The 15726-nt window shown below is 41.6% G+C and overlaps 1 protein-coding gene across 1 annotated transcript in view; it reads right to left on the minus strand.

The window, feature by feature from the left end:
- The window catches only part of LOC132830225 (inactive serine/threonine-protein kinase TEX14-like), a 112417-nt gene that overhangs the window by 55298 nt on the left and 41393 nt on the right, over window positions 1-15726 (minus strand). Inside the window, exons 9-13 of the mRNA XM_060847758.1 lie at window positions 14792-14970; window positions 9094-9245; window positions 7828-8018; window positions 7292-7496; window positions 5822-7021 (exon numbers count right to left, since the gene is read on the minus strand). Of these exons, the coding sequence (XP_060703741.1) occupies window positions 5822-7021; window positions 7292-7496; window positions 7828-8018; window positions 9094-9245; window positions 14792-14970 (1927 nt within the window). The remainder of the gene's footprint in view (window positions 1-5821; window positions 7022-7291; window positions 7497-7827; window positions 8019-9093; window positions 9246-14791; window positions 14971-15726) is intronic.

Below are 15726 nucleotides of genomic sequence, written 5' to 3' on the forward strand. Positions count from 1 at the left end.
GGGAAGCTAGAGAAGTGATTGCTGGGCCTCTTGCTGAGATATGTGTATCATCGACAGTCAAAGGTGAGGTGCTGGAAGACTGGAGGTTGGCTAATGTGGTGCCACTATTTAAGAAGGGTGGTAAGGACAAGCCAGGGAACTACAGACCAGTGAGCCTGACCTCGGTAGTGGGCAAGTTGTTGGAGGGAATCCTGAAGCACAAGATGTACATGTATTTGGAAAGGCTAGGACTAATTAGGGATAGTCAACATGGTTTTGTGCATGGGAAATCATGCCTCACAAACTTGATTGGGTTTTTTGAGGAAGTAACAAAGAGGAGTAGACGTGATCTATATGGACTTCAGTCAGGCGTCCGACAAGGTTCCCCATGGGAGACTGATTAGCAAGGTTAGATCTCATGGAATACAGGGAGAACTAGCCATTTGGATACAGAACTGGCTCAAAGGTAGAAGATAGAGGGTGGTGGTGGAGGGTTGTTTTTCAGACTGGAGGCCTGTGACCAGTGGAGTGCCACAAGGATCGGTGCTGGGCCCTACTTTTTGTCATTTACATAAATGATTTAGATGTGAGCATAAAAGGTACAGTTAGTAATTTTGCAGATGACACCAAAATTGGAGGTGTAGTGGACAGCGAAGAGGGTTACCTCAGATTACAACAGGATCTTGACCAGATGGGCCAATGGGCTGAGAAGTGGCAGATGGAGTTTAATTCAGATAAATGTGAGTTGCTATATTTTGGGAAAGCAAATCTTAACAGGATTTATACACGTAATGGTAAGGTCCTAGGGAGTGTTGCTGAACAAAGAGACCTGGGAATGGAGGATCATAGCTCCTTGAAAGTGAAGTCGCAGGTAGATAGGATAGTGAAGAAGGCGTTTGGTGTGCTTTCCTTTATTAGTCAGAGTATTGAGTATTAGAGTTGGGAGGTCATGTTGCGGCTGTATAGGACATTGGTTAGCCACTTTTGGAATATTGCGTGCAATTCTGGCCTCCTTCCTGTCGGAAAAATGTTGTAAAACTTGAAAGTGTTCAGAAAAGATTTACAAACATGTTGCCAGGGATGGAGGATTTGAGCTATAGGGAAAGGCTGAACAGGCTGGGGCTGTTTTCCCTGGAGCGTCAGAGGCTGAGGGGTGACCTTATAGAGGTTTACAAAATTATGAGGGGCATGGATAGGGTAAATAGGCAAAGTCTTTTCCCTGGGGTTGGGGAGTTCAGAACTAGAGGGCATAGGTTTAGGGTGAGAGGGGAAAGATATAAAAGAGACATACAGGGCAACTTTTTCACACAGAAGGTGGTACGTGTATGAAAGGAGCTGCCAGAGGAAGTGGTGGAGGCTGGTACAATTGCAACATTTAAGAGGCATTTGGATGGGTATATGAATAGAAAGGGTTTAGTGGGATATGGGCCAGGTGCTGGCAGGTGGGACTAGATTGTGTTAGGATATCTGGTCGGCATGGATGGGTTGGACCAAAGGGTCTGTTTCCATGCTGTACATCTCTATGACTCTACCCCCACCTATCATTTATTTCTTAACCCCTCTTTCCACCCTATTTTCTGCATACAAACCAACATTTTCCTATTTACCATCTGTTCTGAGGAAGGGTCACCGGACCTGAAATGTTAACTCTGATTTGTCTTCACAGATGCTGCCAGACCTGCTGAGCTTTTCCAGCAATTTCCATTCTTGTTTCTGATCTACAGCATCAGTTTTACTTAATATGATTGTCACAATGTTTTTAGTGATGCTGGCTTGGGGATAAATGTTGGCCAGATAATAGGGTAACACAGCTGCTCATTTTCTAAATAATGCTGTGGGATCTTTTTACATCCATCTGAGAGGGCAGACATGACCCTTATTAATGTCTCTTCTGAAAGACGGCACCTTCAACAGTACAGTTTTTCCTTAGCCTAGGTTACACATTTAATTGTCTGGAGTGGGCCATGAACTCAAAAGTTTCTGACTTGGATATAATACTATTAGTCAAAAAGAGAGCCAAAATTAAAATTCCAATTCCAACTTGGGCCTAGATTAAATCATTAATTTATTCTGTCATCTCTATTGGTGGGAAAAGAATGACCGAAATTGGAATAATTACCAAATAATGGAGTGCAATGAAGTATTTGTTACATTACTGTGTTAGGTATATTTCTCTGCAATAATATATTTTATTCATTAATTATCTATATGACGAAGCAGTTCAAGTCAAATATTACAGAAAATGCAATACGTATATCACATTTCTCATCTGAACATTGCACTGTTAGGTGCTTCAATCCAAATGCCAAATTGGAACTCCAAATCTCAAACTGGAACATTTATTAAATATGACAAGAAACTACTTCTATTCCAATACAAGCTACAAGAGGTTCTATAAGTTATCAGATCCTTGAAATACCATGGCAGAATGGCTTTAGATAGTGGCATTTCCCCATTGCATCATGGCGGTGGCTGCTCCAAACTTTAGTACATCCCTCAGCATGTAGTCCTGGGCCTTGGAATGTGCTGGTCTGCAATACTTAATCAAGGACCATGCTTTGTACTGGAAGATCAACAAATTTCAGGCAGACCAAAGAATGTCTTTCATGGAATTTATGGTCTTCCAGGTACAGTTGATGTTTGTCTCTGTGTGCGCTGATGGGAACAGTCTGCAGAGCACTGAGTCATGCATCACAGATTGGCTGAGGATGAACCTCGACAAAAACAATCTCTAGACCTTCTTTTCAAAGAAACATTCTAGAAAGAGATTTGTGGTGCGATTCTCATCACCCAGGCTGTCGCAACGGCAACATGTCATGATATAGAAAGTCTAGGAATGCATGAAAAATCTGATGGGTAATGCCTGTCTCACCATCAGCCAAGCAATGCCTAGTTGACTATGCATTCTATCAAATTATTTTGTCAGTCAGCTTAGGGAACAATCCAATAGGATATAGCTTCTCCTTTCCCTGCAGGACATTACATTACAAAAACATTATATGCTGATCACTGCCTGTTGGACTTGTGTTAAAAGGTGTTTCTCCCTGTATAAAGGAACAGGTGGCACAGTACAGTCCAACAACTTGGAACACTCTAGAACAACTTGACCAGACCCATCCTTTACAACACTGGGGATAAGTAGGACTTCAGCACAGCAGGTACAGCAAAAATATGCACACAGAGCTCACTCATAGGTTCCCAGAATCATAATGGCAAAACTACACAGGAGATTCACCTTTGAGTAATGTGGATTCTTCTATTGCCGGATAGATACATGCTTTGCTTTCTATATTCTTGCTGGCTACCTTCTGCTGGGATTCTCATAGATATGTGGCCTCTACGAGTCTGCAGCAAGAAAGAAATTTTTTTTATAAATCACTATAATTTTAATTAACCAAAATTTGCATTAAAAAGCCATTAGGAGCAAGTGAGGACTGCAGATGCTGGAAATCAGAGTCGAAGAGTATGGCGCTGGAAACGCACAGCTGGTCAGGCAGCATCCAGGGAGCAGGAGAATTAATGTTTTGAACATAAGTCTTTCATCAGGAATGAGGCCTGTAGGCCAAGGGGGCTGAGAGATAAATGGGAGTGAGGTGGGGCTGGGAGAAAGGTAGTTGGAAATGCAATAGATAGACGAAGGTGGGTGATAGTGATAGGTCGGAGACGAGAGTGAAGCAGATAGGTGGGAAGGATAATGGACAGGTAGAACAGGTCAAGAGAGCGGTGCCGAGTTGGAAGGTTGCGGCTGGGATAGGGAGGGGGGGGAACTGAAATGAGGAAACTGGTGAAATCCACATTGATCCCGTTTGTTAGAGGTTCCCAAGCAGCAGATTAAGCATTCTTCCTCCAGGTGTCAGGTGGTAAGAGGTTGGCGATGGAGGAGGCCCAGAGCCTGCATGACCTTGGTGGAGTGGGAGGGGGAGTTAAAGTGTTCAGCCACAGGGTAATGGGGTTGGTTAGTGTGGGTGTCCCAGAGATGTTCTCTGAAATGATCCGCAAGTTGGCATCTTGTCTCTCCAATGCAGAGGAGACTACATTGCATGCAACGGATACAATAAATGACGTGTGTGAAAGTAGAGGTAAATTTCTGTCTGTGGAAGGATCCTTTGGGACCTTGGACGGAGGTGAGGAGAGAGGCGTGGGTGCAGATTTTGCACTTCTTGTGCTGGCAGGGGAAGGTGCCAGGAGTGGAGGGAGGATTGGTAAGGGGCCTGGTCCTAACAAGGGAGTCACGGAGGGAATAGTCTCTCCGAAACACAGATAGAGGTGGGGAGGGAAATATATCTCTGGTCATGGGGTCTGTTTGGATCTGGTGGAAATAGCGGAGGATTTTGCAATATATCTGGAGGTTAGTGGGGAGGAAGGTGAGGACCAGAGGGTTCTGTCATTGTGGTGATTGGAGGGGTGGGGTTCAAGAGAGGAGGTGTGGGAAGTAGATGAGATTCACTAGAGGACATTGTCGACCACGTGGTAGGGGAAATTGCAGTGTTTGAAGAAGGAGACCATCTGGGATGTAGAACTGACCCTGCTGAGAGCAGATGCGGTGGAGGCAGAGGAATTGGGAACATCCCAGATGCTCTCCTTCTTCAAAGACTGCATTCTTCAAATTCTACTCCCATGTGGTTGACGATGTCCTCCAGCGCATCTCATCCACTTCCCACTCCGCCTTTGAACCCCACTTCTCCAATTGCCACAATGACAGAAACCCCCGTTTCTCATTTTCAACCCCACCAACTTCCAGATACACCACATCATCCTCTGCCATTTCCACCACCTCCAAACAGACCCTGCCATCACCGATATATTTTCCTCCCCAACCTTATCTGCATTTTGGAGAGACTATTCCCTCTGCAACTCCCTTGTCAGGTCCACGACCTCCAATAACCCACTCTCCACTCCTGGCACATTCCCCTCACACTGCAAGAAGTGCAAAAGAGGGTAGGTGCAAAACCTGCACCTACCCTCTCTCCTCACCTCTGTCCAATGCCCCAAAGGATCTTTCCACATCTGACAGAAACTTACCTGTACTTCGACACGTCATCTACTGTTGCACTCAATGTGGTCTCCTCTATATTAGGGTAACAGGACACCTACTTGCGGATCATTTCAGAGAACATGTCTGAGACACCCACACTAACCAACCCCACCACCCTGTGGTTGAACACTTCAACTCCCCCTCCCACTCCACCAAGGACATGCAGATCCTGGGCCTCCTCCATCGCCAAATGCCACATCTTCTGTCTTGGGACCCTCCAACCAAATGGGATCAATGAGGATTTCACCAGTTTCCTCATTTCCCCTCCCCCCACCTTATCCCAGTCGCAACCTTCCAATTCGACACCGCCCCCTTGACTCGTCCTACCTGTCCATTATCCTTCCCACCTATCTGCTTCACCCTCCTCTCCAACCTATCACTTTCACCCACCTTCATCTACCTATCGCATTTCCAGCTACCCCAACCCCACCCTCTCCTATTTATCTCTCAACCCCCTTGGCCCACAAGTCTCATTCCTGATGAAGGACTTATGCCTGAAACATCGATTCTCCTGCTCCTCAGATGCTGCCTGACTGGCTGTGCTTTTCCAGCGCCATACTTTTCGATCATAAAGCCTTTACCCCTGCATTATACTTCTGCTGTTAAAGGTGCACTGCCCACTCTACCCATGATGAGAAGCAAAATAATGTAGTGTGACGCGTAAGATAAAATAACAAATAGTACATATTAAAATTTGGTACAAAGAAAGTAGCAAATTTCATAACATTATGTTTCAGTGGTTTTAGAAACTTACAGGGTAAATGTCCTGATGGTGAACATGAGCTAATATATTCTTTTTCTTCTTACTCTTCATTGCCAATGTTCTCTTGTATTCTGATAAAGAAGCAACATGTTTATCCATGGCAGAGCTGTTACCAGACTCTTCATCATTCACTTGCTTCTTCAATAAACAGGTAGTTTGTGTCCCATCTGCATAGGTGTCTGATGTCTTTAGAACATCAAGAACATTAGAACAAGGTTTCACTACTGATGTGTGGTCACCTTGAGTCCAATTCAGAACCTTTGATGCTGGTTGAATGCTCACTACAGGATCAGCTCCGTGCCTCTTTCTCACTTTGTACACTGGGAGCTGATAGCATCCTGGAGGAGCCACAGCTATAGGGATCACAAGGCGGCTGTCATTGCACAGCTTACTCCTTCGATTCCCATTTTCACTTTTCTTCTGATAGTCAACTTCATCAAAGCCAGGTAGCTGGGTGTTGGGAGCTATCTCCAAGATCGGTAAATCGTGTGTTTTAGTTTCTTCTGCAATTTTCAGTATTTTGTTTACTTCAGGGTTGTATCCTCTTTTAATGTGATCAAGGGCACTGAAAGCTTGTTGCAGTAAATGTTTTGATGTTTGAATGTTAATCGCACAGCTGCTGATTGAGTGCTGGATTGACATATTAGTCGCAGAGTTCTTCTCTTCCTCCAGTACTCTGTTGCTCAATGCACGTGAGGCAATCATACTTTGTTTTTCTTGATCACTAGCTAAATCTTCCACTCCTGACCTTTTATGAGACTGAAACAGTTCATTTTCCTCATCTGATGCATATTCTGTTGTTGTTTCCAAGCATACACTGCTATCTTCCTCAGAATTCTCCCCTGTGCTATCGTAGTGTAACAGACTTGTCTCTAAATCATCATCTGCTGGTTGACTGTCAGATGTACCATACATTTCTTGTTCTAATGCAAGGTCTAGTTCATGTAATTGTTCGAGAACATCAGTTTCATGTTTTGCTCTTTGGCTTTCAGCTGGCTCAATGCCATAGGCCTGTTCAAACTCATTCCATGGGTCTTTACTAAGTTTATGTTTGTCACAAACCTTTGCCTGGATTCTAGACATTGCACTATCTTCAGTTTGATTTTGCTCTGTTCTCCAACAATCATACAGAACTGTAATCTGTTGTGATGATTCATTGTTCAAATCTATGACTTCACCAGCTAGTTCACTTTCTTTCTTTGGACTGAGGCTAGTGCTCCGACCCAAGTTGTAATAGGAATGATCTGAAAAATATAAAAAGGTAGGCTCCTTGTTTATTTTCTTCCTCCTTCTCTCCAATAAAATTGGGGCAAATTCATGAAAAACTCTTTTTAAAAAGCCTCCATTGATCTAAAGCAAGATCCAGTATGCCTTAGTAAAGCTTAACTGTCATTAGTCCCAGGTATACCACTACCCAGTGACGTATAGTGAAGGAAGTTCAGATAAAAGTAAAATTTAATGATTGTGTGTACAAATGCCAACAGAACAATTATTTATCAAGGCAACTTCCATACCATTCTCTGTTGTGATCTGGGCTTCTTTTACATGTTCAGGTTGTCTTCCTTTGCTGGCATTCACCTCCTGAACTTGTACCTGCTCTTTCCTGAAGTCTGCATCGTCTGAGCTGGCTGCCACAGACATATTGATATCATCATATAAGCTCTCCACTTTGGATTGGACTTTTTCAAGGGTATATTTCTGCTGATTGTTAATTATATCCTGTGTTAAATGAGACTAGATTGATATTTATCCAAAATAGCTAATTGAATTGAATAACATTTAGACTTGTCAATAAGATATATATAAAACCAGGATAACACTTCGAGCAGAATAAGTGGTCCTTATAAAAATGTCGTAAGAAATCAAGATAAGGAGTCTATTTAAAGCTATGGGAACTCTGTTTAGAGTCATAGAGTCATAAAGATGTACAGCATGGAAACAGAGTATTCGGTCAATTTCAGAATCACTGCTATTAAGTTTAGGACTGAAACAAAAACCCCCCTCCACCCGCGCCCCCCCTCCCAAAATGTTCCTGAGGCTCTTTTTCCACCTTGATGTCATTCCGGAGAATAAAGCGGATATCTTGAAGGTTCATAGTCCGATTCTGTGGCTTTGGTTGAATCCCAGTTTGCACTATGTCATAGTATGGCTTAGGAACTTGTTCATCCACGGTTAAATATCGTCCTGTTGCTATTAATTCCTTCACTGCAAATCCATCCAGGTCTTCCCAGGGAACTACATCTGCACGACAATTTCATCAATGAGAAGTTTGAAAATATGTCAAAACTGAACTAATAGGTAAAGTCCATGACATAAATATAATTGTTCACAATGCCACATTTATTAATAACTACATAGCATGACTTGTCAAAGTGTTGAACCAAAATGAAACAGTAAGAAGCTACTGCCTCTACTACATGATAGTCTATAACACTAACAATTAATTGGCCCGGTGTGAGGGTTGCAATAAAGCACTGGAGTAAATTTGTGCCTTAACTTTGTACCAATATCAAATTGAACAGTTAAATGAATGAAATAAGTTTGGGGATGAAATCCAGTGACCAGTCCCTGCTTCAGCAGTGGGCTCCCAGAAAATCAGCAGTGCGTTACACAAACATTCCACAGGGCGAATACATTCAGTCTAAGGTAATCTCATCATTTTACTGGGGGAGATGGTAATGAAGTATGAGACTGTTACTTGGGCTTCCGAGTAAATCAGCTGAGGGAGTGAGAATTGGTGGGTGAGAACTGCGGAAAGAACAAACGTTCTGCAGCTGACAGTATAGAAAATGACCTGATAAGCAAGAACACTCTAGACATTGCTCAACACTGAAAAACACAAACAGGGACTTGCAAGCGCCAACCTTCCATGCAATAGCACAGTATATAGGTACTGCAATATGACACGTCTTTTGTGCCTCATTTCTGTATTTCTATTTGTACTTACTGGAAACTTTTACATTATCATGAATAATCATAGAGAAATTGAATTATGGAAGTAAAAATAATTTCTGATTTTACTCATCTTCCACACCATAAAAATGCCAATGTAGAATTTTCATTACCAAAATGTATGCATTATAAATAATAACTGCACTACAGAAACAGCTGAAAATGTGTTGCTGGAAAGGCGCAGCAGGTCAGGCAGCATCCAAGGACCAGGAGAATCGACATTTCGGACATGAGCCTTTCTTCAGGAATCAGGAATTCTGCACTACAGAAACAGGCCATTTGATACAATGGGTCCAATGCAGTGCTTATGCTCCACAAGAACCTGTTAAAATATCATCTAACACACAAAACCTGTGAACTATACCTGTAAACAGTTCCTGAATAAGTATACAAATGCTGTAGACATCTGACTTGAAAGTGGCAGGCTTGCCCCGAATTATTTCTGGTGCTAGCCAGTTGTAAAACTGTGTTGGGATAGGGAATTGGGAGAGATTGCTGTGCGTGCCTCCATCAATGCTGTAGAGATATTACAAAAAAACAGGTTATTATATTCGAACAAATTGCATTTGATTAAGATGTTTTAAGGTTTTTTCAGACCATAATGGTTAGGGAAGCACCTTTTATTTGTTCATAGAATCTAGGTGCTACCGACATGACAGAAATTACTGTTCATCCTTAATTGCCCTTTAAATCATACTTTAAATTTTGTTTTTCATTTTAAAGTTATTTTTTAATTTAAAATTCTCCCTACCTGACTGACAGGGAGTTCAAAGAATAGAAAGGTAAGCAGAAGAGGTTGGGAAGTGGATCAATCTGGATAAGACTGCAAAGCACTGTCAAAGGGGGTTACCAAGTCACCAGATAAGATAACTATGATCAGATCAATAATCATAGAATCCCTATATATAGGGACTGCTGCTGTCTATAATATAGATAGGAACTACTGCTGTCTATAATATACACAGGGACTGTTGCTGTGTATAAAATACACAGGGATTGCTGCTTTCTATAATATACACAGAGACTGTTACAGTATATAATATACACAGGGGCTGGTACTGTATATAATATACACAGGGGCTGCTACTGTCTATAATATACACAGAGATTGCTGCTGTCTATAATACATACAGGGATTGTTACTGTCTACAATATACACAGGGACTGCTGTGTATATTATAGACAGTAGCAGTCCCAGTCTATATTATAGTGAACAGCAGTCCCTGTGTATATTGTAGACAGCAGCAGCCCCTGTGTATATTATAGACAGTCGCAATCCCTGTGTATTTTATACACAGCAACAGTCCCTGTGTATATTATAGACAGCAGTAGTTCCTGTCTATATTATAGACAGCAGCAGTCCCTCTGTATATTATAGACAGTAGAAGTCCCGGTGTTTATTATAGAGAGCAGCAATCCCTGTGCATATTATAGACAGCAACAGTCCCTGTGTATATTATAGAAAGCAGCAGTCCCTATGTATAGGGATTCTATAATGTGGAAACAGGCCCTTCGGTCCAACAAGTCCACACTGATCCTCCGAAGAGTAAATCACCCAGACTCATTCCCATACCCTGTATTTACCCCTAACTAGTGCACCTAATCTACATATCGTGAATATTATGGGCAATTTAGCATGGCCAATTCACCTAACCTGCACTTCTTTGGAATGTAGGAGGAAACCGGAGCACCTGGAGGAAGCCCATGTAGACACGGGGAGAATAAGCAACCTCCACACAGACAGTCATCTAAAGTTGGAATCAAACCTGGGTCCCTAGCAGAAAAGTGGGGATGTAACCAGGGAACAGAAAAGCTTGAACAGGAGAAAGTCCAGGTTGACCAAAACCAGGCACAGAAGCAGTTGAGAACAGACCACGAAAAATCTTTAATACAATTTTGAACAATGACAATCTCGCACTAACTATTATCAGATGAACAAATGAATAGCTACAAAAATAGTTGACAGACATAAAAGTACAAATTATCAAACAGTCAATAGTCGTCTCATTGCCTGACTAATATAAAATTCTAACACTGATTTGGAGATGCCGGTGTTGGAGTGGGGTGTGCAAAATTAAAAATCACACAACAACACCATCTATTTTGTGGGATGAATTTGTACTTGCAGGGTTACATTGTACTTTGCTCAAAAACTGCATGAATTCATGTAAAACTCCGTTATCTCACTTTTAAGATTAGAATCAATCTAAACATCATGGCATAGACAGAGAACACAGGGGGCTATCACCTTCAACATATTGTCTAGCTACCACCATTGTTAACAGCTAACCTAAGAATGCAACTTTTTAAAAAAAAGTTTTGTGATTTACACATGAAAGAAGTGAAACTGTCATGGTATTCTAACAGATGAAAGGCTTTACAGACTATCAATTGTTCAGTTACATCACATTGTAAATTTCTGCTATAAATTCTGTGTGTTAGGATTGAGCCCTCCACTATCACCTGATGAAGGAGCAACGCTCTGAAAGCTAGTGTGCTTCCAATTAAACCTGTTGGACTATAACCTGGTGTTGTGTGATTTTTAACTCTAATACTGATGTTCAACTGTATACTTAATAAAACCAACAGAGATCTCACTGTCACACCTCAGTGTAGTAGCTGATTATATCAATAGAAACTGCCCAGACACTGCAGTACCATATCAACAGAAATTAAATCAAAAATCACACGACATTGGGTTATAGTCCAATAGGTTTATCTGTAACCACAAACTTTCGGAGCCCTCCTTCTTCAGGTAGCTAATGTACTAGCTTTGTCCACGCCACTCCAACACTGGCACCTCCACAACAGAAGTTAAAGAAGTGCAACACTGCCTTTGTGTTACTGAATCAATAGGGGTCTCCACATTGTGATCGTATGAGTATACCTAGTTTAAAATCATTACAAGGACCAAGCACAAACTTTATATCAAGTAGAACTGTAATATTGAACTTTTAGCTTTTATTTTTCTATTTTGTACCTAGGCACCTTTGTACCTAAGATGGTACCAGGAGTGGCAACTTTGTACACTTTTCACTGTACCCCTGTACTTTACTTCTCCACCTCGTCATGCTTTCTCTATGCTTTCAATTAAATTGTCAAAACCATACACATAGTCTACCAGGCCAGATTCTCTATTCTCCTCCCATTCACAAAATTCAGTATTCACCTTTTATTTATCCTTTATTAAGACCATAAGACATAGGAGTGGAAGTAAGGCCATTCAGCTCATCGAGTCCACTCTGCCATTCAATCATGGCTGATGGGCATTTCAACTCCACTTATCAGCATTCTCCCCAAGCCCTTAATTCCTCGAGACAACAAGAATCTATCAATCTCTGCCTTGAAGACATTTAGCGTCCCGGCCTCCACTGCACTCCATGGAAATGAATTCCACAGGCCCACCACCCTCTGGCTGAAGAAATGTCTCCGCATTTCTGTTCTGAATTTACCCCTTCTAATTCTAAGGCTGTGTCCACGGGTCCTAGTCTCCTCGCCTAATGGAAACAATTTCCTAGCGTCCACCCTTTCCAAGCCATGTATTATCTTGTACGTCTCTATTAAGTCTCCCCTTAATCTTCTAAACTCCAATGAATACAATCCCAGGATCCTCAGCTGCTCCTCATATGTTAGACCTACCATTCCAGGGATCATCCGTGTGAATCTCCGCTGGACACGCTCCAGTGCCAGTATGTCCTTCCTGAGGTGTGGGGACCAAAACTGGACACAGTACTCCAAATGGGGCCTAACCAGAGCTTTATAAAGTCTCAGTAGCACATCTCTGCTTTTATATTCCAACCCTCTTGAGATAAGTGACAATATTGCATTTGCTTTCTTAATCATGGACTCAACCTGCATGTTTACCTTTAGAGAATCCTCGACTAGCACTCCCAGATCCCTTTGTACTTTGGCTTTACGAATTTTCTCACCGTTTAGAAAGTAGTCTATGCTTTTATTCTTTTTTCCAAAGTGCAAGACCTCACATTTGCTCACGTTAAATTCCATCAGTCATTTCCTGGACCACTCTCCCAAACTGTCTAGATCCTTCTGTAGCCTCCCCACTTCCTCAGTACTACCTGCCTGTACACCTAACTTCGTATCATCTGCAAACTTCGCTAGAATGCCCCCAGTCCCCTCATCCAAATCATTAATATATAATGCGAATAGCTGTGGCCCCAACACTGAACCCTGCGGGACACCGCTCGTCACCGGCTGCCATACCGAAAAAGAACCTTTTATCCCAACTCTCTGCCTTCTGTTAGACAGCCAATCCTCAATCCATCCCAGCAGCTCACCTCGAACACCATGGGCCCTCACCTTGCTCAGCAGCCTCCCGTGTGGCACCTTATCAAAGGCCTTTTGAAAGTCTAGATAGACCACATCCACTGGGTTTCCCTGGTCTAACCTACTTGTCACCTCTTCAAAGAATTCCAACAGGTTTGTCAGGCATGACCTCCCCTTACTTAATCCATGTTGACTTGTTCTAATCAGACTCTGCTCTTCTAAGAATTTAGAAACCTCATCCTTAATGATGGATTCTAGAATTTTACCAACAACCAAGGTTAAGCTAATTGGCCTATAATTTTCCATTTTTTGTCTTGATCCTTTCTTGAACAAGGGGGTTACAACAGCCATTTTCCAATCATCCGGGACCTTTCCTGACTCCAGTGATTCTTGAAAGATCTCAACCAATGCCTCCGCTATTTCCTCAGCCACCTCTCTCAGAACTCTAGGGTGTATCCCATCGGGGCCAGGAGATTTATCAATTTTAAGACTTTTTACTTTTCTAGCACTATCTCTTATGTAATGGCAACCATACTCAACTCAGCCCCCTGACTCCCTTTAATTGTTGGGATATTACTCATGTCTTCCACTGTGAAAACTGACGCAAAGTACTTGTTAAGTTCTCCTGCTATTTCCTTATCTCCCATCACTAGGCTTCCTGCATCAGTTTGAAGTGGCCCAATGTTTGCTTTGGCTTGTCGTTTGTTTCTTATGTACTGAAAGAAACTTTTACTATCATTTCTAATATTACTGGCTAGTCTACCTTCATATTTGATCCTCTCATTTCTTATTACACTCTTTGTTATCCTCTGTTTTTGTATCCTTCCAAATCTTCTGATTTCCCACTGTTCTTGGCCACTTTATAGGATCTCTCTTTTTCTTTAATACATTTCCTGACTTCCTTTGTCAGCCATGGCTGTCTAATCCCTCCTCGGATAACCTTTCTTTTCCTGGGGATGAACCTCTGTATAGTGTCCTCAATTATACCCACAAACTCCTGCCATTTTTGCTCTACTGTCTTCCCGGTTAGCCTCTGCTTCCAGACTATTTTTGTCAGTTCCTCTCTCATGCCCTCATAATTGCCTTTATTTAACTGTAACACCATTACATCCGATTTTGCCTTCTCTCTTTCAAACTGCAGACTGAACTCTACCATATTATGATCGCTACTTCCTAAGGGTTCCCTTACTTTAAGGGTTTCCTTACTTTAAGATCTTTTATAGAGTCTGGTTCATTGCAAAGCATTAGGTCCAGAATAGCCTGCTCCCTTGTGGGCTCCATGACAAGCTGTTCCAAAAAGCCATCCTGTAAGCATTCCATGAATTCCCTTTCTTTGGATCCACTAGCAACATTATTTACCTAGTCCACCTGCATATTGAAGTCTCCCATGATCAATGTAACCTTGCCTTTCTGACATGCCTTCTCTATTTCCCGGTACATGTTGCATCCCTGGTCCTGACCACTGTTAGGAGGTCCATACACAACTCCAATTATGGTTTTTTTGCCTTTGTGGTTCCTCAGTTCCACCCACACAGACTCCACATCATCCGACGCTATGTCATTCAATGCCATAGATTTAATTTTGTTCTTAACTAACAAGGCAACCCCACCCCCTCTGCCCACCTCCCTGTCTTTTCGATAAAGATCATTATTGTAGATCATATGATATCAGACTTTTATCAGAAGATCTCATGGGCTACTGGATTTAATTTTGATGGTGAACTATAGAGATAAGCACTGTCCTCAATATATAATATTGGAAATCAGTAGATGTGTACCTTTCAATCATGAATTCGAAGTTGCTTAATTTGGCAATGCTAGGCAAAATAAGCTGCACAGCATGAGAGCTGATTGCTCGATGGATGTAGCCCCGTGAGTGAAGGAAAAGCACAGCATCAGTAATCTGTAGAATTATTTGTACAATCGTCTCCATGAGCAAGACTGGGAATTCTGAACGCTGGAATGATACAAACAGTTATTTATTCAAAAGAAACTATTATCAATATCTAGCATAAATTTTTTGTAAACGCATGACAAATGCAACATTAATACCCAAGCCTTAATAACAATTTTCTGAGTCAAAATAGAGATCTGCTGAGTGGGTTTTAAAACAAATTACCTTCTATATCCTTCTTTCCTTTGCTAAAATTCTTCACTCATGCAGCTACTGTTGGCACGACCAGTGTTAATTGTATTACCTTCATCAATGTCCTGGGGTTCAAATCTACAACCTTATTTGTTTCATTCAATAGTATCAGATAATATATTTAGCCATTATTACATTTGGGGAACCAAAACCTATAAATTCTGAATAAAGTATTTCATCTTCAGATGTAAGATATCTATTAAATCATGGGACTGGCACATTATACTGAGACCACAGACAACATCAATATTTAAAAATGCTAACTGCTATACCTGAATATAACAATTTTTCAACTCTATACCTGTGACACATTGCACACATTGCGTTGGATTTCTCTTCAATAGAAATCATAGAATACAGCGCCTTCTATATTGAATATAGTGTGAGAGATCCCAAGGCCTGTTCCGTTTCATTTCTTGAGAAATGTTACATTTGATGTTTTCAAATAAAGTTGTAACTTTGCTCGGCACTGCAGTATTTAAAATAGAAGCTGTGGCTGATGTAATTTTGTGCTCTATCAACACTATGATCATCCATTCCTATGTGGATTATTTTGGCACATTTAAT

Source organism: Hemiscyllium ocellatum, chromosome 31 (assembly GCF_020745735.1).
Source record: "Hemiscyllium ocellatum isolate sHemOce1 chromosome 31, sHemOce1.pat.X.cur, whole genome shotgun sequence".
NCBI classification, from domain to species: Eukaryota; Metazoa; Chordata; class Chondrichthyes; order Orectolobiformes; family Hemiscylliidae; genus Hemiscyllium; species Hemiscyllium ocellatum.